This window comes from Globicephala melas, chromosome 16, assembly GCF_963455315.2.
Source record: "Globicephala melas chromosome 16, mGloMel1.2, whole genome shotgun sequence".
NCBI lineage: Eukaryota > Metazoa > Chordata > Mammalia > Artiodactyla > Delphinidae > Globicephala > Globicephala melas.
Genome location: NC_083329.1, coordinates 25,327,562 through 25,352,268, shown reverse-complemented (window position 1 = coordinate 25,352,268; position 24,707 = coordinate 25,327,562). Strand labels below are relative to the sequence as shown.

At 39.1% G+C, this 24,707-nt stretch overlaps 1 protein-coding gene across 6 annotated transcripts in view; it reads right to left on the bottom strand.

Annotated features, from left to right (window-relative positions):
* Positions 1–449: 449 nt before the first annotated feature.
* The window catches only part of NT5C2 (5'-nucleotidase, cytosolic II), a 151,286-nt gene continuing 127,028 nt past the window's right edge, over positions 450–24,707 (bottom strand). For 4 of the 6 annotated variants that reach the window (XM_070043913.1, XM_060286581.1, XM_070043912.1 and 1 more), the window contains 15 exons: positions 19,615–19,732; positions 18,459–18,554; positions 12,969–13,060; positions 12,743–12,800; positions 11,631–11,724; positions 10,928–10,981; positions 8,633–8,716; positions 7,566–7,607; positions 5,707–5,814; positions 5,372–5,438; positions 4,474–4,644; positions 3,020–3,071; positions 2,843–2,903; positions 2,518–2,694; positions 450–1,923 (listed from right to left, as the gene is read on the bottom strand). In XM_070043913.1, the coding sequence (XP_069900014.1) occupies positions 1,684–1,923; positions 2,518–2,694; positions 2,843–2,903; positions 3,020–3,071; positions 4,474–4,644; positions 5,372–5,438; positions 5,707–5,814; positions 7,566–7,607; positions 8,633–8,716; positions 10,928–10,981; positions 11,631–11,724; positions 12,743–12,800; positions 12,969–13,060; positions 18,459–18,554; positions 19,615–19,732 (1,514 nt within the window). In that variant the 3' untranslated portion in view covers positions 450–1,683. Of the gene's footprint in view, positions 1,924–2,517; positions 2,695–2,842; positions 2,904–3,019; positions 3,072–4,473; positions 4,645–5,371; positions 5,439–5,706; positions 5,815–7,565; positions 7,608–8,632; positions 8,717–10,927; positions 10,982–11,630; positions 11,725–12,433; positions 12,571–12,742; positions 12,801–12,968; positions 13,061–18,458; positions 18,555–19,614; positions 19,733–24,707 lie in introns of those variants that run through there. The other 2 variants (XM_070043916.1, XM_070043917.1) reach the window with 2 other exon arrangements.

Here is a 24,707-nt window from a genome sequence, read left to right as displayed (position 1 = left end):
AAAGTCAAATTGGTATCACTAAGTCAAACCTAAACCCACGGACTTCCCTGGTGGCGCAGAGGTTAAGAATCTGCCTGCCACGGCAGGGGTCACAGGTTCGAGCCCTGGTCCAGGAAGATCCCACATGCCACGGAGCAACTAAGCCCATGCGCCACAACTACTGAGCCTGCGCTCTAGAGTCTGCGAGCCACAACTACTGAGCCCATGTGCCACAACTACTGAGTCTGTGCTCCATAACAAGAAAAGCCACCTCAGTGAGAGGCCTGCGCACTGCAACGAAGAGTAGCCCCCGCTCACCGCAACTATAGAAAGCCCGTGTGCAGCAACAAAGACCCAACACAGCCAAAAGCAAATAATTAATTAAAAGAAAACAACAACAAAAAAACCTAAACCCACTTGAAGACTAGCAGTTACTATAGTTGTGCTACAGGAAGGGGTCAAAGTCAGTATTAGAAATATTATACTTTATTGACTTCTAGAGCAGCTAATCTACCCTCCCGTGTTGACAAATGACAGGAAGAATGGAAGAAACATATGAAGGTTAAAGTAAGAGTCTACACCACTGTGAAAAATGTTGTAACAACTTTCACTGTTCCGGTGAGGCAGTTATACCACCTTAAAGTATACAGTGATGATCCATTCTTGTTCTGAACAACAAGAAGTGATTTCGCTTGGGGTTCTGAAGTGAATTTATCCACGTTGATTGTGCCCTGTTTTTGTAACGGTTCTGGCTTACAGAGCCCTCTTCCCACCCTCTTATGCTTGAATTTGAAATACAGCAAAAGAGGATACAGAAGGCTGGAATGGGGTGGCATGAGCCACACTATATGGCCCACACTAATGAATTTTACTCCGTTATGATGTAATATAAGAAGGAGGTTCTCTTCTTTTCAGGTGGCTTGATCCTTTGTCCTCTTTCAGCTGAATTCTTTCTATAGATTTAGCCCAGATGAGAAAACGACTGTGTTTTTGGATAATAAACATTTTTGCTATCAATCAAAAACATGCAGAAGTGGATGAAGACTTCTGCCTCAAAATGAAATTGCTGCAGTCCATTCCAGACCAGCCCTACCTACAGCAAGTAGAGAACACATCTGCTAAGCCACTGACAGCAGCCTTACAATGGAGTCACTGAGGACACTTATAAAAGCTTGTAAAGGAACCTTGACCTTAACAGAAGACTACATTTGATAATGGAAATAATATATTTCTCCACTGATATACAATACTTATGCAATGCACTGAAAAAGATGGATTTTGGAATAAGAGCACAATTTGTACCATAACATTTTTGGATCACCTCTTCCCATTGTCTTCCTTGCTCCACTCTGAGACCCTTCACCACCCTTAGTGTACCTGGATACACTATGACATACCGATGATGAAACAAGACAAGGCAACAGTGTCACAAGCCACGATGGAGCCAGCTGCATGCAGTTCAGCCCAGCTTTACCCTTACTTTCCTCCAGTACAGACTCCATTACAATTCTGAACCATCTGCGAAGAGTGCAGACACACAAAACTAAAACAAGGACCCCCTACGATGAGAGTATTGTAAAGTCTTCAGAAACTTTCCGGATGTACCTTTGATGGAGCCCCCCCACCCCCCACAGGGACATCCTTTACTCCTGGGAGTCCTGCCAGAACTTGTTTAATGGGTGCTCAGAGTTTTGCTTTTCCTCCTCATTCTTCCTCTTCCTCCTCTTCCTCTTCATCATCATCTTCATCATGGCAGTGTGTAATTTCCTGGGGGGCCAGTGGGAAGAGGTTGGGGGGCTTAATCTCACTAATCGACCGTGTCAACTGGTGACGTTTGTAGTCGGTATCTTTGAAATCCACTGATGTACGGTTCCGGGTTGCAAGAGGGGACTCCATCTCATTGATATCTACATGTGTGTGTTCCACTGTTGACTCATGAGGCATCTACAACAAAGTCAGAGGTTCAGAAAGCAGGCAGAACAAAACAGCTGTCTCCCAGATCCTAATCCCTCTGCCTTTGTTAGATGGCTGTACAGAAGCACCTATAATGGACCAGAGGCCAAGCCAATTCAGATACTGAAGTATCTTCCTAGAACTTCCTAAAGCTGCCTATCCTCTTTTCTCTCCCACTCAGAACTGTGCCCACATTGTATACTATAGCCTGAAACTGGATAAGATGGGAGAGAAGAGATTATTATTTCCTATTTATTTCACAGCAAAAAAGTCTTGAAATATAGATCAGTATTGGAAAACTACACTTCTCTCATTTAGCACTAATAATAGAGGAAAGTCTTTACCATTCAAACAACTTTTAAACCAAGTAGTTTTCAAAGTAAAGTTAAGCTCTGTAACATTCTATCTTGCTCATACTTTCTCAAAAACTCCTTTTTGTGCAACCATGTAACCTGGCTCTGGGCTTTGCACATTAGAAAGAAATGATCTAAACTTTCCTGTGCCATGCCAGATAGCTAGTGGCAGATCTTGGCCTTAACAGCGTTATCTTAACTGCAAATAGTAGCCTTAGGCTATATAACTCACCAAGACGTGGGCAGCTCTGAAGAGGTAGCTGAACGGGTAATACAGCAGATTAATGAAAGATGCTGCATAGAGATCAGCATAGCGCATCACCTGACTGGCAAAGAGGGTCTGCCGGGAGCCACTGCGAAACAGGCTTCCCATCATCCCGTAGCACATGTCCATGTCATGAGTTACTTTCTAAAGCAAAGAACAAGATTAAGGCTCAGCTCATTCAGATAAATATTTACTGAACACTGGCTATGTGCCACTCCCTGTATAATATCAGAAATACAGAAATCACTTAAAGTTTATTTTCGAAGTTTTCTCCCAAATCCCATTTGGATACCTTAATACGTCTCTGGATGGAGCTAATGTCTGGGCGCTCATTGCTGCTGCTGTCAAGGTGCCTGGAGACAAGAAAAATCCAGTGAAAATCTCCAGAAAGGACGTCTCTTACATCTAAGTGACTCCTGAAGAGGCAGATGGTTTTTAGGGAAGAAATTTTTAGGGTCAGGAAACTTACTTGTAGAGTTCAGCCAAGAAAATATCCAGGCTCTGAAGCTCTTCGAAAAGTGCTAAAGTTTGGAAGAAAAAGGAAAATGTTTTAAGTAAAACAAAAATCATCTAGTTTTTAACTGTTGCTAAAACTAAAGTAAAAGGCTGCAGGTATGACTGAAAAGTAAAGCTATAGGTGAGTGTGTAAAATGACTTCCTTCCCCCACCTTCGGGAAAACCCACCGACACTGCTTGGAATCTGGCAGCAGATGACGCCAGCATTTCCTCCTACTTAAAACCACCCCCTACATACAACTTTCCTAACTGGATGCTGATTCTGAGCTTATAAAGTGCCAATTCATACCCCATCTCAGGTGTGTCAGCAAAGCAAGTGTTAACGGTTCCATCTTTAGATAAAAGCATAAGTCACAAGTCCAGAAAACAGAACCAAATCAACTAGATTTCTAAAATTCTATAGGTAGAAAGTTGAAAATGTAGATGAAAGGCTAGCCAGAAAATCCCACCAAGAAGTACAAACAATAGCAACAGCCACTATACGCTGCACGCTTTCTGTGTGTTCTAGCCCTTCTCAACCTGGGTTCCCCAACGAGAATCAAGCCATGATGTAGCCACTGTATATAACAAATCTTCTTTATCTACCATCTTTGGGAGAACGAGAGTCATTCAAATCATTTTGTCTGTTCTGTGGTTCAGATGAGGAGCCTCGGCTGAGAAAGGTTGTTACTTCTATCTCCTTTATGCAGGAAGCTTTATGAGAGTAGGTGTTACCCTCATTTTCACATATGAGGATACTAAGGCACAGGGTGTTTCAGTAACCTGCCTGAGGGCTGAAGATAGTAAGTGGGGGAGCCAGGGTCACTACCTGAGGCAGGCTGAGTTTCCAGAGGCAGGACCTTCCACCACGCTGTGAGTGATGCTAGCTAGGACTGGCTGGAGAACTTGTGTGTGTCAAACATCTTTACATAACTAGGGTCAAAGCTCAATTCAGTGCAGCGTATAGCTCAGTTCAGAGAGTGCCTCATTCTCTACTTCTCAGAAGAGCAAATAAATACCAGGTGATCAGCACTCAGAGCCATCAATGCCCCAGAATCACAGATATGAGCTGGTAGCAGAGAGACTGGAACTAGCAGGCATGATTGAACAAATAAGGGACTACAGAGAGGTAAGCAGAGTTCACTTTCAGCTGCTACTGTAACATAACGCAGACCAGTAATATTCTAACCTTTAAAGGGATTCAAGAAGAAGGCTGAACAAGATAACCTCAAAATTCTGGGCTTCTGTGAAGTATCTGGCTCTATGAGAAGGAGGTATCCAAATATAAGGGCCCATCTTTTGACCACCCCTGTCTGACCCCCTGCATACAAAGTAATGGTTCATCAAAGAGGACTGATTCATAGCTGGCCATTCAGATATAAACTAGCTACATCAAAGATTTATAAAGTAAGAATAATGGCTCCTTACAACTCTTATCAGTCCAGACATGCAGCTCCTGTGCAAGTTCAGGAATCACCAAAAAAGTTCGCCACCCTTGCCGTTTCTTTGATTTTAAAATGTCCCCAAAAATGTGATCTCCAATATATAAAATGTCTTTGCCCTTGGCTCCCAACAGATCACAGATTGTATCAGATGAACCTGAAACAATGGAACGAACAATGAGAAAACAATAAATGTCTCCATATTAAAAACCAGTGTTCCAAGTACCATAACCATTAAATACAATTAATTTTATTCTTTTAACTATGTGAGGAACACACTGAAAGGGTGCACCTTTCTTAAAGATAAAGACTCACCATTGTCTTTTTTCATCAACCTTTTTAGTGCCCCTAAGACAAGGCCTTTAGCTCCACTGTGCTCACCAGAGCTCTTGATCACCAAACGCAAGAGCAACAAAACTACACGTCTCAGCTTTAGGGGGGCATAACCCTTCAAAGTACCACTGCCATTTCTCATCACAGATCTGCCATTAGGTTGGCTTTGTTCCACTGCTTTTCATTCCAACAAAACACACATCTGTGTCCACAAGGGCTCCTAAAAACCCCTAGAGGACCCCTTGGGAACCACCCGACATGATTCCAGACACTGAGAAAATGCCTCAAATAGGCAAAAGGAGGATTGGAAAAAACTGATCCTTTTAGTGAAAATCAAAGGTTCACTAGGACATACTGACCACTTCTCAAAACCTTTCTCCCTGACTCCTATTGTATTAGTAGGTGATTGAAGTGTTTACCATCAGGAGACGATATCTTTAGAATTCTAAAGAGTATATGTGGCACTGTGCCAGGAGGACACCAAAGCTTTCAGGTCTCAGCAAAGGTCTGAGCAAAGACTTACACTAAATAAAGGGAAGTCTGTGACTCACCCCCAGAGTAGACAATGCCATGCTGCAAGGGGCCCGTGTAGGTACCAATCTTCAGCTTGCCAGTTTTCTGTGAGAAAAGAATAGGAACTTCGTAATGCTTTATCCTTCTATCACAATCTCCACCCAAAATGCTACTTGGCTAGGCAGCCAAATGAATGTCACTTCTGAATTATATTCATTTGAATTATTCTGCTATATCGATTAAGACCAAAAAACTTCAAAAGAGAGATATGGCTAATAAGTTAAAACTACCTGTTTCCGTAGGGAGAGAAGGAGTGGGGAAAGGAGAAACATTAAGGGTAATTGCTCACAGATACACCTTCCTCTCAACTTACAGTATCCACCTGACGCAGTACTGTGCCTTCTCCAAAAAAGAGTGGTTTCCGTGCGTCCACCAAGATGAGGTCAAAGTAGGACTGCCATGGTCGGTGGGAGCTCCCAGGCTGATAAGGGAGAAACAGCAAAAGCCGAAACATCACTCCTAACCTTAAAGCACTCATGTTTCATCTCAATCAGACGAAAGGAATGTAGAAATACTAAGTATAACCAGAAAATCCCACTGTTAAAAACATATTGTGGCTTATTATAAGCCACATCCTTTTGGAAGCAGGCAAAGTAAAAATATAAATAATGACTCTAACCACTATATTTTAAATCGTTTCACCTACTTATCAATTTATTTCAAGCAATATAATGTATGAAAGAAAGTGCTCACACTCTAAAAATGGGCTATAAGAGGCTCAAAGGGGCTAAGGAGAGTTGCAAAACAAATATGTACGAGACAGATTAAGAAAGAGGCAGATTAGGATCAGAACTGAAGTATACAACTGATGTGGAACTATTATTAGCAGATTTCATCAGTTATGTTCTCAGAATGATGGTTCCAGGTACACACTGGTCTTTGGCTTATATGGCAGGCTAATCAGCACTAATGTAGAAGGGATGCCCATTAACATTACTTCCATCCTGAACTGGAACCATGGCATTAACCTTTTAAGGTCAAGCCAAAGAGCACTGCATTACTCTGCTTTTAGGTGATCTCAAAACAGTTATGACATTTATTCAAAGAAGCCTAGTGACTAAATCGCAATGAGTATTCCTTAAATCTAAATATGGCCATACTACAGGAATGAAAACTTCTCTGCTAAATATCAAGGTTAGCTGTTCTTTTGGCACAGAACTCAGCAATAACTAACAGCAGAATCTAGACGTTGGCAAGAATATATACATTTTCTCTGTTTCTTTTAATTACATTATCTTCTTCAACCTGAAAATTCCTTTATTTGCCACACAAATGTAACAATTCTGTATAGAATTTCTTGGGCATAAAATTATTCTGGGGCTTCCCTGGTGGCGCAGTGGTTGAGAATCTGCCTGCCAATGCAGGGGACACGGATTCGAGCCCTGGTCCGGGAAGATCCCACATGCCGCGGAGCAACTAGGCCCGTGAGCCACAATTACTGAGCCTGCGTGTCTGGAGCCTGTGCTCTGCAACGAGAGGCTGCGATAGTGAGAGGCCTGCACACCACGATGAAGAGTGGCCCCCACTTGCCCCAACTAGAGAAAGCCCTCGCACAGAAATGAAGACCCAACACAGCCATAAATAAATAAATAAATAAAAATTAAAAAAAAATTATTCTGATCTCATCCTACTAAATACCACATGAATCTCTCTTATTTCTGTCTACTAAGTTTTCAAACTGCTAGCAACTTTAAATTACACTAACTCCTGGCATTACTACCTTTTTAAAAAAAATATTTATTTATTTTTGGCTGCACTGGGTCTTCGGTGCTGTGCACAGGCTTTCTCTAGTTGCGGGAAGAGGGGGCTACTCTTCGCTGTGGTGCACGGGCTTCTCATTGCCGTGGCTTCTCTTGTTGCGGAGCATGGGCTCTAGGCGCGCGGGCTTCAGTAGTTGTGGCACACGGGCTCTAGAGCGCAGGCTCAGTAGTTGTGGCGCACAGGCTTAGCTGCTCCTCAGCATGTGGGATCTTCCCGGACCAGGGCTCAAACCTGTGTCCCCTGCATTGGCAGGCGGATTCTTAACCACTGCGCCACCAGGGAAGCCCATTACTTCTAATATTAATGAAGATTTCTGGATGGCTCCTGACCAATTCCTTACCCTCAACATTCCAGGATATTAAATGCATTCATTGTTACTAAAGCAACAGTCTGTTAAGTTACATAGAGTACCTTGGGGCCATGTGGGAAATCAAACAGGTAAGTCATAATTTTCTGGAAAAAAAAAATCCAACATAAGGTCCATATACTACTTCTGCGAGAGATATATGACACCTAAATAAATCACACACAAGCTTTTCATAAGACATGTCTTTTTCAATACAAGATTCATCACATTCTTGTTCCCTCTAAAGTTTATGAAATCGTGGCAGTGGAAGAAGCCAGAAATGAATGCTTCATCATAGCAAACAAACGCAAGCTTCTGACATTCTCAGTAGAACACAGACTTCTAGATTTTTTTGTACAGATTCACATCCATATATTCCTATCCAGTTCTCCTAGAGGACTGGAACACGTATTTGGAGGTAAAGGGTATCTGAGATAAGGGTGTAGAGATAACTAATGACTCACATGGAAATAATATACCTTGGCCCTCTTACTACTGTTCCTAGACCAACCAAGCCAACTTACTTGCTTACTCCAAATCACCAAATTTCTAAATCAACATTTTACATAAAGAGGATTGGGGAGTGCTGAGCTTCCTGCTAGTACTGGGAACTTGTAACTGTCTTAGCAAAAGTAACATGATAAGGAGTTAAATCATCTTTTCTATATGCTTTAATCATGGCAAAAAATTTTTTTAAGTTAAGAGGTAGTAAATTTTGATGGCTAAGAGTCAAAACACCTTAGCACCATCTATTTCTGTCTGGCTCCCAACAGCAGGGAGGGCACATATGTACACATGTGCAATAATAAAGCGTGTACCTTCTCAAGTTTTAGAAATGAAGCACAAAGAGACAACGAAGACATTTTAATCAGCGCAAATGTTTTAAATAACCCCTAAGAGAAAACCTTCAAGTAGCCAATTGTAATGAGGGAAAATAGTCAAAAGAAATATTTAGAAAACTTTGAGAACCGCTCTGATGTATGCTATATATTTTTGCTTTTTTCATTCTGCTTTCAAAATGAAATGGCAATAAAATACCCTCACTTAGTAAACTATCTTCCTCATTATAGTCGCAGTTCTTTAGTCCAAAATAATTCCTTTGTATAAACAAATATGAATATTAAGCACTTACATCTGTGTATTTATAGTCACTGTTGGTGGCAAGAAATACTTTCCCTACTTCCTTCATCCGGCTTAGAAGCAAAGGCAGTTTTCCCTGAAATATAATTATGATGATGAGCGAAACACTAAAACACACAGATATTCCTCCACTTATGTTGGGGTTATGTCCCGATAATACACCAAACATGACAGCTAGCCAAGCCTACCTTAAACGTGCTGAGAACATACACTGGCCTACAGTTGGGCAAAATCATCGAACACAAAGCCTATTTTATAATAAAGTGGTTGAATATCTCATGTAATTTATTGAATACTGTACTGAAAGTGAAAAGTAGAACGGATGTTACCAGTTGTCTACCCCCGTGATTGCATGGCTGACTGGGAGCTGTAGCTCACTGCTGCTGCCCAGCATCACGAGAGTATCGTAGGGCATATCACTAGCCTGGGAAAAGATCAAAATTCAAAATTCCACATACAGTTGCTACTGAATGTGTACTGTTTTCACACCATCGTAAAGTCAAAAAATCTTAAGTTGGGGACCATCTGTATATATTCATTTACACTGTGGAGTAGTTAGACACTGGACTTTTGTCCACTGAAATAGGAATAGGGGATGCCCTTTAAGGGAGGGATGGTTGGTTGGTTGGTTGGTTGGTTTCAGAATTTTGCATTTATAAGACCACATTGTCACTATGCATGAGTTAAGTATCATGTATGTAGTGTATACATGGTGTATATATAATAGATTTATATATAAAATATATAAATGATTATATGCCTATTAAAAACATATCTCTAACTTCCTCATTATGTCTGCCTCAGGAAAGAGTTTAAATTACCTTGTAATCTCTAAAAGTAAGTGAATTAAGTGTGTGAGAGATGAGGAGAAGCTGATTTTTAAACATCATCAGCTAAATACTCTATGGAGAGTATTAGATATGGCTTCACTGTATATACTTTTATTTTAAGAAATACCTTGCAGAAGTGACATGATGTGTCATGAAGCAACCTAGAAATGTCCAGACCCACCTGCAGATACATGAGGAAATTCTAACTCCTGATGTGACAAGAAAAACAGCCTTTCCTTCTCTCACAGTAAATAGCTTCCTTCACTTAAATCCTCCTGAACCCCGCAGTGTTCTTTCTTGAAACAACAATCATGGGAGTGGGAGTGGACGGAAAATAGGAGGTACAAAGAATGAAAACAATAAGAAATCTTTACCAAAGAACTTTGAGAAAATAATTGCATTCTACTTTTACTCTGTAAGAAAAGGAAGAAGTATCTCATCTCAGTGCTGTGTGTGTCTGTGTGTACTTTTTATTTTGAAATAATTTCAGACTTACAGAAAAGTTGTGAAAATAGTACAGAGGGTTTCTATATATTCTTTATCCAGCTTCCCTTAATATTAACATCTTAACCCCACCATAATGATCAAAACTAAGAAATTAACATTGGCACAATGCTTTTAACTAAACTACAGATATTTAAAAATTTTATTAGGTTTTCCACTAATGTCACTTGAAGTATTTTAAAGCTTTCCTCATTATTCCCTGTTTATAGGTTAAAGACAATTTAAATAATAGTCACACATATGGTGGGGTTTTTTTTGTTTTTTTGGGGTTTTTTTGCGGTACACGGGCCTCTCACTGCTGTGGCCTCTCCCGTTGCGGAACACAGGCTCCGGATGCGCAGGCTCAGCAGCCATGGCTCATGGGCCCAGCCGCTCCGCGGCATGTGGGATCTTCCCGGACCGGGGCACGAACCCGCATCCCCTGCATCGGCAGGCGGACTCTCAACCACTGCGCCACCAGGGAAGCCCCATATGTACATTTTTTAGATGATCTAGCACTGTGGTTATGATTCAGGATACATTTAGGTGTGACTTTGGCTTTACTACTTATTCACTGTATGAACTTGGGCGAGTTATTTAAGTCCCCAGTTTCTTCATCTATAAAGCAGAGGTAACAGTAACTAACTCACAGTTATATGGAAGATTAAATGGGATAATGAATGTAATCACTTAGCACAGTGATGTGCGCAAAGTAACCGCTCTAGCTGCTGTTATTGTAATTAGAGCTAAAAGGACAAATGAAATACTGGGTCTTCTTGCCTAATAACAAACAAGAAAAACTAAAACACATGCTCTGGCTGAAAACTCTTGGTGATTATACTCGGAGTGTGTTAAACTGCCACGACAGAGAAATATCTTCTCTTGTCCACTTCATTATAAATAAGCTTGTTATTAATTTCCCTAATAGGTAAAGGAAGCTATCATGCAGATCTGTTTTTCCCTTTATTACTTACATCTTTGACTACATACTTCTCAAGATTTTCAACTGTCTTTTCCTTAAGGGAACCCTAGAGAAAGAAAAAAGGAAGCAAGAAGAGAAAAAAATCAATTTTTAAGTTTATTATAAAAACTGTGACTACTGTCAGCCTAAATGCATTTCTTAAGTATTTCCAGAAAAGTAGATAAACTAAACAAGGCCAGGATAAAGTGCCAGATGTGATGTGCTGCAACTCCACCTCCAAAATGTATTTAAAATATAAAACTATTTTTATTTTAAACTAGAAATCAAAAGGCATTTCATATTTTATTCAGCATAATTTATAATAAATGTAAACATAATATTACTTAGTTAATGTTATTGGCCAAGTGGGAGGTATTTGGAAAAAAACAAATGGACCATAATCATCCTGAAAGGATATGGTAAGTATAATCCTAATGCTAAAATCTCTTCCAGTAAGTTTGGGAAATGCAAACTGAAATAAGATCTAGAAGCCAAGCACCACCACTGAGGAAAGACCGGCATTACCTCTGTAAGCAGGACAGCCAAAGACAAGGACAGAAGTATTCTAGACAGCTATCACCAGCGGCAAATCCCACGCCCCCCCCCTTTTTTTAACAGATGAACAATTCTGCTCTATTTGCACTTGGAAAGTTAATGTCAGACCATAAAAAACACATGCCAGGCAGTGAGCAGGTGAAGAAGCAGCTCCTAGGTACCTTGTAATGAACCCAGTCAACCGCATCTCTTACATCCTGGAACATACTCCGGTAAGACATGAAGAGGTCCCCATCTTTAAATCCGGTTTCACAGCTACAGAAAGATAAAAAGAACATGACAGGGAATCCAAAAGAGGGTAAATAAAATGAATATCAAACATTGCCCAGGGGACCCAAAGGTTCCATTGTCACATAATAAAGGCCGTGTGGCTAATTTGGAAAATAATTACTCCCTAATGAAAACCCATTTTGACCACCAGAGATGACTACAGTGTTCAATGGAATACAATAACTGTGAACAGATACAAAGTGGTAGAAGAATATACTGAATGGAAGCTAAAAGGCCAGTTCCAAAAATATCAGGTCCTTTATCACTTTTAAGAAACAGGTTCCCATCAAAGAAACATTTAAAATTGGTAATTTAGGTTCTCTCCACCCTCACTTTTCTGACATTGTCTCTAGGTACTAAGGTATTGTCTATTTTCTGTTTATCTTAGTGACTTAGTGCTCCACCAAATTTAGTGCCTTGAAGTGGATAAGGCCTAAAGAGGATAAGAAGTTTGCAAACTCTGGCACATACGGCTGAACTTACAATTCTCCCTAGAAAGGAAAGGATAACTTTTTCAAGACTTAAGCAAAATTTTACTTCAGGGAGGATAAACAGTATTTACTACTCAATTAATCTTGCTGGGCCTGGGAATGAAACTAAATTACCATCCCTGAATGGCTCCTGGGTAGCTGCTGTGAAATGAGTTGGGGGGTTTTAGTGCAATTCTGCTTGGACAGATAATCATCACACAAACCTCCCACTCAGTTGTCACAATTAGCACCTCTGCTGGCCGTCTTCATTCCCAGGAGAAGCCAATCAGAAGTGGTCCCTTCCAAACATGGCTGCAGCACACTGGCAAGGAGAGGGCCGTGTGGGAGGTGAGAGCCTGCATGGAGCTGCTGGTGCTGTCCCATCTCTCAGGCTGGCAATGTGGCATCTTTCACTAGCACTAAATTCACTTCAGAAAAGCAGAAAAGACCTGCAGTGGCCAGTTCTCTAAAACCCTGTACATTAATTTTTTAAAAAAATCAATTGGAAAAAGAAAATTATAGTATATACATACCTGGTATATCTGGAACAATTAGTAAAAAAATCTACTAGGCAGGCCAACAGGTAGGTCTCTGAAAAATGAAGAATAGATATTCATAAGCTAGAAGTGAGATAATGAAATTTGTTTCATTATGTCCTTGCGCAAAGACAAACGATCATGGAAAGAAGGGAAAGCATCAGTATATATAAGCATAGAATAAGCATAGAATATATAATATATAAGCATAGAATGAGTCTACCTGGTAGGTTGAATAGTGTGTTCAGAATGTAAAATCTTTCAGTGTCATCTCGTTGAATAAATTTATTTGGATACTGCTCTCTAGTTTCTGGTCTGAAAGAAAAAAATTTAAATTAACTGACATTCAAAAATAACATTATAACTCTGAGACATATTCATCATTCAAAAATTAATTCAGATATTTTGGTGGCTATGTGCAAGGCAGGGTTCCAAATGATACACATGGCAGGACTTCCCTGGTGGCGCAGTAGATAGGACTCTGTGCTCCCAATACAGGGTGCCTGGGTTCTATCCCTGGTCGGGGAATTAGATTCCACATGCATGCCGCAACTAAGTAAGGGTTTGCATGCCACAACTAAGGAGCTCTGGAGCTGCAAGTAAGGAGTCCCCGTGCTGCAACCAAGACCTGGTGCAACCAAATAAAAAAAAAAAAATTTTAAAAACCCAAAAAACACATGGGTAGCTCTGAAAAGGAAGAAGCTTGGTTCCAGCCCCTAAAAAGTTCTCAGTCTGGTAAGGGAGGTGAGTCACATACACAGACAATTACAAAAAGGTAAAAAAATCACAACTACAAGCAAGGTGCGAAGAGCTATGAGAAAAGTGAAGAAGGGGAGACCATTTCAACTTAAGGGGTAGAGAGAAGTGAATATGGGAATGTGGAGAGGAAAATCTTGGAAGAATTCATGAAAATGGTAGCATATGAGCTGGCCCTTGAAAGCTAGATAGACGAATCCAGAAACTAGTCTGAGAAAAGGGAACAGAGAAAAATAAAGCTAGAAAGACGAATTGAGGCAATTATGCTATTGTTTTTATACTTCATTCAGGGGCAACAGTGCCACTGACAGTTTTGGGGTTTTTTGGCTGCATTGGGTCTTTGTTGCTGCCTGCGGGCTTTTCTCTAGTTGCCGCTAGTGGGGGCTACTCTTTGTTGCAGTGCATGGGCTTCTCATTGCAGTGGCTTCTCTTGTTGCAGAGCACAGACTCCAGGCGCGTGGGCTTCAGTAGTTGTGGTACGCAGGGGCTACTCTTCATTGCAGTGCATGGGCTTCTCAATGTGGTGGCTTCTCTTGTTGCAGAGCACGGACTCCAGGTGTGCGGACTTCAGTAGTTGTGGCACGCAGGCTCAGTAGTTGTGGCTCACGGGCTCTAGAGTGCAGGCTCAGTAGCTGTGGCACATGGCATAGCTGCTCCGCGGCATGTAGGATCTTCCTAGACCAGGGCTCAAACCAGTGTCCCCTGCATTGGCAGGCGATTCTTAACCACTGTGCCACCATGTAAGTCCCCACTGACAGCTTTTAAGCAGAAGGATAAAACCATCAGAGCTGAATTGTAAATATATTAAATTAGTAGGCGTTTTAGGATAAAACGGAGGAAGAAATGTGATGTGTTGCAAAAATGGCTACAAATTCTTCCTATCATTTTGTAATGTGACTTTGCAGTTTTTCTGATTAAGAGGCTCAGTCTATTTCTCCATCCTTGAATACAGGCTTGAATGGCAGCAAATGGGATCCAAGCAGAGACTTGGAAAACACATGTGTATTGGGGCTTGCCTACTCTTGCTGCACTTGGAACTCTGAGACTGCTATGTGAATGAGAGTGAGATAACCTGCTGGAGGATAAAAGGTTACATGCAGAAATGAGGTGCCCCAGCCAACAGGCTGCCAACTGCCAGACATGCGAGTGAGGCCATTCTAGATCAGCTGAGCAATCCCAGAATTGCCCAGCTGACTCTCAGAATTTTGAGCTAAATCAAATGGCCATTGTTTTAAGCCACTAAGTTTTGAAGTACTTTATTATGCAGCAAAAACTAACTGACACAGAGACAGAGGCCTGGGAAATCAGTTAGGGGATTACTGTAGTAGTCCAGTTGAGAGCAGGAGGGGCATGTCCTAGAGTGGGCGCAAAGGAAATTAAAGAGAAGAATTATTCAGGAGAGACTGCCAAGGTAAAATGAACAAGACGAGGCAACTTATCGGATGTAGTAGATGAGGAACATAAGAGCCAAAGATGATGATGCTCACACTAAGAGGGTGTCTCTGAGAGGGTGGTGGTACCATAAACAGAATCATGAAAACTAGATAAAAAGTAGATATAAGAGGAATTTTATTTTGGATATGTTAATCTAAAAGTAAACATTTTTACAGGCAATTAGAAACAAAGGTCAAGAACTTAAAAATAGAGATTCAAACTTGAGAGATAGCTGGGATCATCTCTGCACAGGTAATAAATGAAGTCAGCAAGACTATTAGAGCAGAAGAGGCCACTTAAGAGTGCAGAGAAAGAAGAGCAGACTGAGACTAGATCCACAGAAGACATTCAGACTTTAAAAGAAAAAGACAGTGAAAAAAAAACAGAAGTTAGAGATGCATGAGAACCTGAAAGAGTGAAATAAAACACTGCAAGAAGAGGAAGGGGATATATTATTAATAAAAATATTACAGAGAGTATATATAGGGGTGGGATAGGGAGGGTGGGAGGGGGACGCAAGAGGGAGGAGATATGGGGATATATGTATACCTGATTCACTTTGTTATAAAGCAGAAAGTAACACACCATTGTAAAGCAATTATACTCCAATAAAGATGTTTAAAATATATATATATATATTACAGAGAAACCAAAAGGGAGAAAAACTAAAATATAAAAATGCACAGTCCTCACAGTAAAATATGAAGATTAACTATTTTGAATAAAGGACACCAAACTTAAAGTTCATACTCAGAATAACTTGGGTAAATTCCTGCTTGTGTTTGTTAACTACAAATGGCATAAACTCTAGTTAGGGATATAAAATCACATTAGCTCCCTGTCTTAGTCACCCTTCTGAAATAAGTGTTCCCAATAAAGAATAACTTTATGGAATAGCATATCTTCTAGCCTTCCAAGATTTTCTGTAATGAAAATTAAGGCAGAAGGGAATAGTAATGATACGCTTTCCTCAGTCAGGTTTAGTAAGATGACCTTTTCATCATTAAAGAATAATTCCTTTACCTAGATATAGTTATTTATTAGGCAATTAGAACCCAAACAGACTTATAAATACAGTTAGTGATTACATTTTGTTTACTATATTTGTTTTTTTGGGTTGTTTATGTTCTTTTTTAAATTTTATTTTTGGCTGCGTTGGGTCTTCGTTGCTGCACATGGGCTTTCTCTAATTGCGGCGAGTGGGGGCTACTCTTCGTTGCGGTGCACGGGCTTCTCACTGCAGTGGCTCCTCTTGTTGCAGAGCACGGGTTCTAGGCACGCGGGCTTCAGTAGTTGTGGCACGCGGGCTCTAGACCACAGGCTCAGTAGTTGTGGTGCATGGGCTTAGTTGCTCCGCAGCATGGACCAGGGCTTGAACCCATGTCCTGTGCATTGGCAGGCGGATTCTTAACCACTGCGCCACCGGGGAAGCCCCTACTATATTTGTTTTACTTTTTTTTTTTTTTTTAAACGTTTGGCCGCGCCTCACAGCTTGCGGGACCTTAGTTCCCCGACCAGGGACCGAACCTGCACCCTTGGCCGTGAAAGTACGGAGTTCTAACCACTAGACCGCCAGGGAATTCCCTACATTTTGTTTAAATTAAGTGTCAAGTCATGCTAGTATACATTTAAAATAAAAATTAATTCATGGGGAGGTAATGTATCATAAAGGAAGGAATGCTAGACTTGGAGTTGGGAAGAAAACGCTTATAATACAGTACTGCTAACTATGTGTGACCCACAGAATAAAGGTTTGATCTCAATATTATCCTAGTCTAAAACTTTAAAAGCCTTTACCATAATCTGAAAAGAGGCTCCAACTCAATTGGCAAGGCATATAAGGTGATGCGTCCTGGAGCCCTAATTTTCCTTCCAACCTTGTCCACCACTATACTTCAATAATTATCTCCCTTTCCCTCCATCTTCATTCTGTCCTTCTCCATGGACTTTTTTTTTTTTTAATTTAACTCTAAAGACTGTACAGTGCTAATAAGTACTGTTTGAATGATTCTGCATTTACTCATAAATGACTTATTTCTGAAACAATATTAAATGTATTTCCAAAGGAGCTATTTGGAAACTTTATTGGCTTATTTGGGGGGGAAGAAAGGAGGTCTATGGATCTTGAGTTAGTAAATCTAATTGTAGTACTAATATATAGAATTTCTTCTCTTCCTTTTCTTCTCTGACTACACCCCTACCCAGTAACACAAAAGTCCATTTCAGACGTTCATAAATAGAACCTTGGTTCATCATCATTGGGATTCTGAATTGTAGTGACAATATCTATACATAAAATAGCTTGGGTTTTTAGTTTTATTTGCAGTCACTTCACATTCTAAATCCTGCCTTTTGATATTCATGAACTTGAACAAACCCCTCACGAGCGGAACAGTGAAAGGAAGATAGATATAACCACTGGTCTAACCAGGTGTGTCAAGGTAGGGTGTTCACTTCATACTGTTCTATGTACACTTGGAAATTGTTTAGCCTGTGTAATGCCAGCTGAAGAGTCTTGTAACATATGATTCAATTCCAAATAGGGCATTGCTGTGACCTCAGACTTAAAGGAAACTCTGGTACAGTTTCTGTTAGTTTGTGTCTCTTATCCCAAAATGTATTTACCAAAAAGACACTGTCTCTTTAACAACTTCATTGTAGACTGTGGTTTTTACTACTTTGCTACTGAAAATAAATAACAGACTGACACTTAACCCATTTTGATTTTAAGAGTTGCCGTGATCCTAATACAGTGTCAGTAGTAAATTAGGTAATATAACAGTAGAGAAAATCATATACTGTAATTGTAAAGCCACAATTATAGAAACTGTCATGTTATGGCACTGTGATTTTTAAAGAAAAAATTGAGATGTTTCACAAAAAAACACTAGATACTAAAGTTTATCTGCTGTTTATTACTGGGGTGAAAAGTCCAAATTAGTAAGAATAGTGGAAATATTCTAATTATGAAAATAAAACGTATCCTTATTTGTTTTAAATAGTGTCACTCTGTATTCATTTTTAACCCCATGTTTTTAAAAATTTTAACCACATGATCAAATACCTGAAGGTACTCATTGTAATATAAAAAATAATGTATTAGCTGTTAAAAATCTCATTTACATTGCTGTAGTTTTAAATTTTTCAAAGCACTTTTACATACATACCTCTTCTGAGCAGCTACCTGAGAACTGTATTACAAAGGAGAAAATAAAAATCTTAGAATTTCAAATAAGTCAAAGCCACTACAGTTCTTTTGGGGCAAGTTTCAAGATTAGCTTTGTTGTATGCTATATAAAATTAGAAGGCACTAATTGAAACAAAATGTAACTGCTAACTATATTTATAAGTCAGTTTGGGTCCTCACTGCCTAATAAATAATTTTTAAGTATCCTTATGTAAAGGAAATGATCTTTAATGATGAGGGAATAGGAAAGTATATTGTATTTGGGGAGACAATATCATCTTCATATTGTTTGACTATAAAAACACGAGAAAGAGGTTAAAGGTTCTTTGTACTCACCCCCTTATGAAGTTAAATCCATGTGCACAAACCAAGAGGTTTCCATAGGCATCAACTTTCAAAAGATTTCCGTAGAGTGTATCAAAGACAAGTCCCCTATGTAAAAATGAAGACATCACCAATCATGCAAAGTAATAAAGGCAATAATCTAATGGAGTATTTACTCCATCACCACAAACCAACCCTCACCTTATTCAGGTTTTATGGCAGCTCAAGTATGTCCCCAAACAATATAACTCTAGAGGCTAAAGTGAGTGAATAAAATCTTAAAAACGAATCTCAGAACAACTAACAAATATTTACTCTGTCCAGATAAATAATCACAACTGTTTTATGTGAGAAATAAGAGCTTAATCAAACAAGGTGTAAACAATAGTTCCTCTTAATACAGCTGGTTCTATCCTAAAACAGAGTCTCTCTTAATTTCCTTGGACAACTGAGCTGCCTTATATTTCCCTCTGTCACATGTTGTATATGGGACAGATATGATGGCATCTCAAAATAAGCATCATCTTTCTCTTTTTTTAAAAGAGTTTTTTGGTGTGGACCAATTTTAAAGTCTTCTATTGAATTTGTGACATATTGCTTCTGTTTTATGTTTTGTTTTTTTGGCCACGAGGCATGTGGTATCTTAGCTCCCCGACCAGGGATCGAACCCACACCCCCTGCATTGGAAGGCGAAGTCCCAACCACTGGACTGCCAGGGAAGTCCTAGCATCATCTTTCTTAGTGTCAAATCTTTCTTATCAAATCCAGGAATGCAAACTGCCAAGAAGCCTCCTGATTACCAAGTTAAATATATTAGCAAAACATGTAACCGCTCTCCAATAGCATAAGAGAAGAGCATCTGCGATTACTGTCCATCAATTTTAATAATCCCTCTACTTTCTCATAAATGGATCTTCTTTAATAACAATAAACTAAGTTCAAAGTTCAAGTCAGGAACACAAAATATATGGTGTACATGAAAGGTTTCATGGTCATTTCAGAATCAACACTAACCAAAAACAAACAAAAAACCCCCAAAGAATCTTTTGATGTTTTGTTGGTTTTTTGTTTGTTTGGGGGAAGTTTTTTGGTTGAGGATGCTTTTGGAATTATTAATTTTGGGGACAGAAGGAGGAGTCTTAATCCAAAAATAATCTTGAAATATTACCTGGTAGGGAATGTAGAATCATATGCAAAGCTGAGCAGCTCCTGAGGATAGCCAATAGAAACTAATCTCTCCACAGTAAGCTCAAAGCCAAGGGACTCATACTCCGGGGACTTGTACACTGCACAAAGAGGAGGTTCTCATTAAAAGAATAGCCACTTAAAATAGAAGGCAAATGAGCGAATTTCTACTTTCCCAATTCCTCTCTCCTCCTAAATCTGCCATTTTTCTTCGTTTCCTTCAAACTCCATGTTTTGTACCGCCCTGAGTAATCACAGAACTCAACTGTCAGTCTGTGGAAATAGGTCATATTATAGTAGGAGGAGCAGCAACAAAATGAATTATCAGGCATTTCAGAAGCGTTCCTTCATTCTTAGGAAACCTAATCCCCAAATTTTTTCCTCTTTATTCTTTCATGCCCACAATCTAAAGGCAGGTGGGATAATGTAATATGCACAGCTGTGATATTAACCATGAGAATATAATTAATATAAAACTAGATAGATCTATGTATGTTGAAGTCCTCACTGTTGTGCATGATTGGTGTAGGAATCCTTCAAAATTAGTTGTTTTTTCTTTTTTTAAAGACCAGTCTATTTTTAGAATTCCTATCTGGCTTAGTAGTTACTTTAAATTCCTTCTCCAATCAGCATGATTCCATTTGTTAGGATTTACTTGTTTTCTTTATCAGCCCTGACAATGTCATAGCCATCAAAATTGCATTTTGCAAATTATTAGTGCTAAAACAACCATAAGAAGACATGTCTGAGATAGGAAAATCTGGATATGAATTGGGAATTAGACATTGAAGAATTATAACTCATTTTATTAGACCTGATTATGGAAGAATGAGTACGAGCAAGTATAATATATATAAAATATATATACCTCCTATCTGCCAAAGAAGAAAAATGAGTTTTTTACAGGTGAAATAAAATGGATTTTGGAATATAGGGGTTTCTCTCTAATATTATATGTCTGAAGTTTTCTACAATGAAAAATCTTTTCAGAATCATCATTGCAGTTTAGTATAAAGAAAATGCTCCTTTAAACACATTTCTTCCAAATGAAAGATGTAGGTAGGCAACCATCCATCAGTCTCTAGGGTGGGTAAGCCATATTAAAAATAAAAATACCTGCAATCTTGCTAAATGCCAAATGAGGATTAAAAAACACCCCCAAACATCCTATTCTTTTGTCTCATAATAATTAAACTATTATTATTATTATAGTTCTACCTATAATTAACATATATAGCCTATGGCTCAAACTGATTCTTCATTGCAATTAGTCTGCCTATCCAAGTTAGTGCTAATGTTTTAATGAGTATGATTCAACTTTCCCTTTCCAAAAACAATCCTTTAGAATATTTCTGGAAATACATAAAAGAAAACAGCAATAGTGGTTTCCTCCACAGAAGGGAACTGAGTGACTAAGAGATAGGGGAAGGAAGAAGACTTTCAGGTACCTTCTTCTGTACCTTTAAAACTTGTGACATATTAATGTATTATCTATTCTTTTTAATTGAAATTAAAAAAAAAAACAAGGTGAGATTTTAAAATCCTTTAATAAACATTTGTCATATTTATAAGCCTCAAAATTTTAAGGTCCTTTAGGAGATGCTTAAGTCTCATCTCACCAGAACAATGCCAAAAGAAGCTGTCATTTCGTCTGTGGTCTCAGGGGTAATAATAATTTAAGGCTAATGCTAACCCCGGCTAACATTTTCAAAACTGGCTATATTTTTCCCCTCCCATCAATTCCAACCCCATCCTCACCCATCCCTGCCCACAAATTTTTTTGAATCCTCAAGTGTGGAATTCTTAAATTTGAATGATGTACACTGTGGTAAAGCAAGTGCTATATATTCATACATGCTAACAGAATAAGAGCTGGTGTATTATCATAAAACCAGGAAAGCATGGTATCCACTGATGTCAATTTGAATTATTTTGAGAGTATAAAAGAATATCTCACCCCACCTCGTGCTTCCACCTCAATTGAAAGTGAATTTCATTTTAACAAAATTTTCATAAAACAAAAATTACTTCTCAGTTCTAACAAAGCCCCACTTATGTCAAACAATATTTAATGGAACAAAATTCCAGTATAGCTCAGTAATTTGGATAATCCATTGACATTCATTCTCACAGGATTTGGCCCATATAAAATGTTTTCAATTATTAATTTTTCAGAAAGATAATTTGCTGGATATGCCTTAAGAATGGGAGACAGAAACAAAACTTAAACACCCTCCACCCAGGCTCGCCCCTAAATGAATAATTTTCCCTAGTTAGGGAAGTGATGGAGTAATAGTATTAAAATCTATTTCTATGAGACAATTCAGATTGAAACCCAAATCAATTTACTCAGAATTTTGGGTGAAAAAAAATGTGTGAGGGCAGAGATCTCAATTCCCCATTTTGCCACCATAAAGAATAGAATAACAGAAAATAAAACACTATACTCTTGTCACATTGTGTTTATTCCAAGGCAGAACTTCCAAGTGTTCAACTGAGATGGCTTTCTAGAAATTCCACCTACAGAAATAAATACTTTAAATTTCCTTTTTCTCAATGAGTTTAGGGTGCTTCCAAAAAATAGTGTTATTTTCCCCATTTGCTAACTTGAAGTTATACAGCATGTAGAAACATCAGCTGAAGCCAGAATTTCGGTCTCCCTGAGTCTCATCCAAAGCTTTCTGTGGTGGCATATAGTGCCACTGTTAAAAATGAATTTCTAGATTAAGTAGGCTATCAACATTTAAGCTTGGGTGTTGAAACACACTATTCTCCCTCCAATTTTTTCAACTAGTCCAAAAGAAACTGCTCTAATCACAGGTGGGAATGGATTTAGCAAAGAGAGTCCAAGTTCCACTCTGACAACACTATCTATTTCACTAAGCTCTATATTAATCAGTAAGACCTACAAGGTATTGACATTTTCTCATAAGGTTCCTGGATAATCATTTCAGTAACACGAACTCCCAGGTCATTAAATCAGCTGCTAGAGAACTGTACAGTACAACCAGGGCTGGAGAAGCAGAATTGCAGCTGCACAGAGCATGAATCTAGATGTTTTGTTCTAAATGTCCCTTGGGAAAAATCACAATTTGTTCTGACCTGGTGGTAAAAATGACAATTCCTGAACCCTACAAAGTACCATCATGTCTTAAATAAATAAACAGATAGATAGCAAAATTTCTTTTTTAATCAACCAGGCCCTTCAAAGCCGGCCTGGACATCTGTGGGGAATCATATATATCACCTCAGACTAGAGCTCTATATGCCCTCCACAGCTGCAAAGGCTCTAATTTCAGTTTGTCTGGCAAAACTGGCAAGTAAATGATGCATAGCTTCAAACTCAGTTCTAACAACTGACCCAAAACACTGCCAATAGCTTCAAGAGTAAACACAGCCTCACACATTCACTGCTTATTTCTCTTTCAAGAAGGTCCTCAGGCCTATTCTAATTTACCCAATATCCAAAGACAAAGGAAGAGGTTATTTTAAGGGCCAGAGTCCAAAAAAGAGGACTGCTTCAGGCACCAGGGCAGCACACAGTGTTCTCAGGTTACGTAACCAGACTATAAAGAGAACAACCAAAGCTTTGAAAGCTGAAGCTACTGAGAGCATTTAAAGATATTCTTTACTCCATAATCTGCGAGGGAAAAACAGTTCTTCAAAAAATATCAGCTGCATGTTGTGGGGGTGAAAGTTGTGGGCTGTTCTGAGTAGAATTTGTTCATACAAGATAGAATCTGGATTAGAGGAGACAGTCCCTTTAGGTGAGCTGAAAACTTTCTGCAGGGAAGTCTGGAATTCTCATGCACTTTTTACCTTTGCCACCAAGACACACTGTGTAGTAGTTTATAGATTTTAGACAAAGGAAGGGCAAACCTCTACAGAGGTTCCAGCCTAGCAGAATGCTGCTGCCAAAATGAGAACTCACATGAGGCAGATGCAGATGCAGAGTGTGTCACTCCAGTCTTGAAGGAGTTACACTGGCACTCCTGTTAAAAAACAAAACAAAGCAACAAAACAAAACAAAAACAAAAACTGGTTTTAAAACTGTTGTGATGGGCTGGAACAGAGAGATACCATTTGGAAATTGGTATTAATAGGAGTTACTGCCTCCTATTTAGAAGCCTCTGACCATCACTTAAATTCATCTAATTAGCCACAACAAAACAAGGGTATTGAAGATAAGCTTAAGTATTATACATTATTTAACTTTTCCAGTACCCTGAGCCTGGATTACAAGCCAAGTCTGATCCTGAATGTTAAGTCAAAAGACAAACAGAAAAATAAATTTCTTTTGTCTTAGTTTATTTTTTCTAGCACATTTCAGGTTTATATGATAGAAACTGAATGCAACTGGTAAACAGCGTTTAGAATTGAACTATAGTAAGTGAAACAGACTAATAAAGGATACAAGAATATACCAGAGCAGTCTCATCTTAAACTAAGTCTACCTGTACCTATCTACCTACTTTTCTACCCTTCTAACACCTAATTTTGTAATCTTGATAAAAATAAAAAACCAACATCACCCTACTAAAAATCTAACCAGATGTCTAAATATGAAATAGAGGGTAAAAATTTATTTTGATTCTGTGAGTGTATATTTGCCCTCAGTAAATGGAGTCATACTACTCTACTTTCATAAAGTTAAAGAAACTACCTAGTCTAGTAAGATAACTGACTTGAAGATACATAAATCCTTTCAAGATACTGATACTTTTTTTTTTTTTTTTTTTGCAGTACCTGGGCCTCTCACTGTGTGGCCTCTCCCATTGCAGAGCACAGGCTCCGGACGCGCAGGCTCAGTGGCCATGGCTCACAGGCCCAGCCGCTCCACGGCATGTGGGATCCTCCTGGACCGGGGCACGAACCCGTGTCCCCTGCATTGGCAGGCGGACTCTCAACCACTGCGCCACCAGGGAAGCCCAAGATATTGATACTTTTAAGATATGAATTGTGTTTAACTTTATAGGGAGTCATTTTTCCTCAAGACATTTAGGTTTTTGAAAACATACGGTTAGATTTCTCCAACTTCTGGATTTTTTGTGAAAGGGAGATGGTACTAAATGGAAG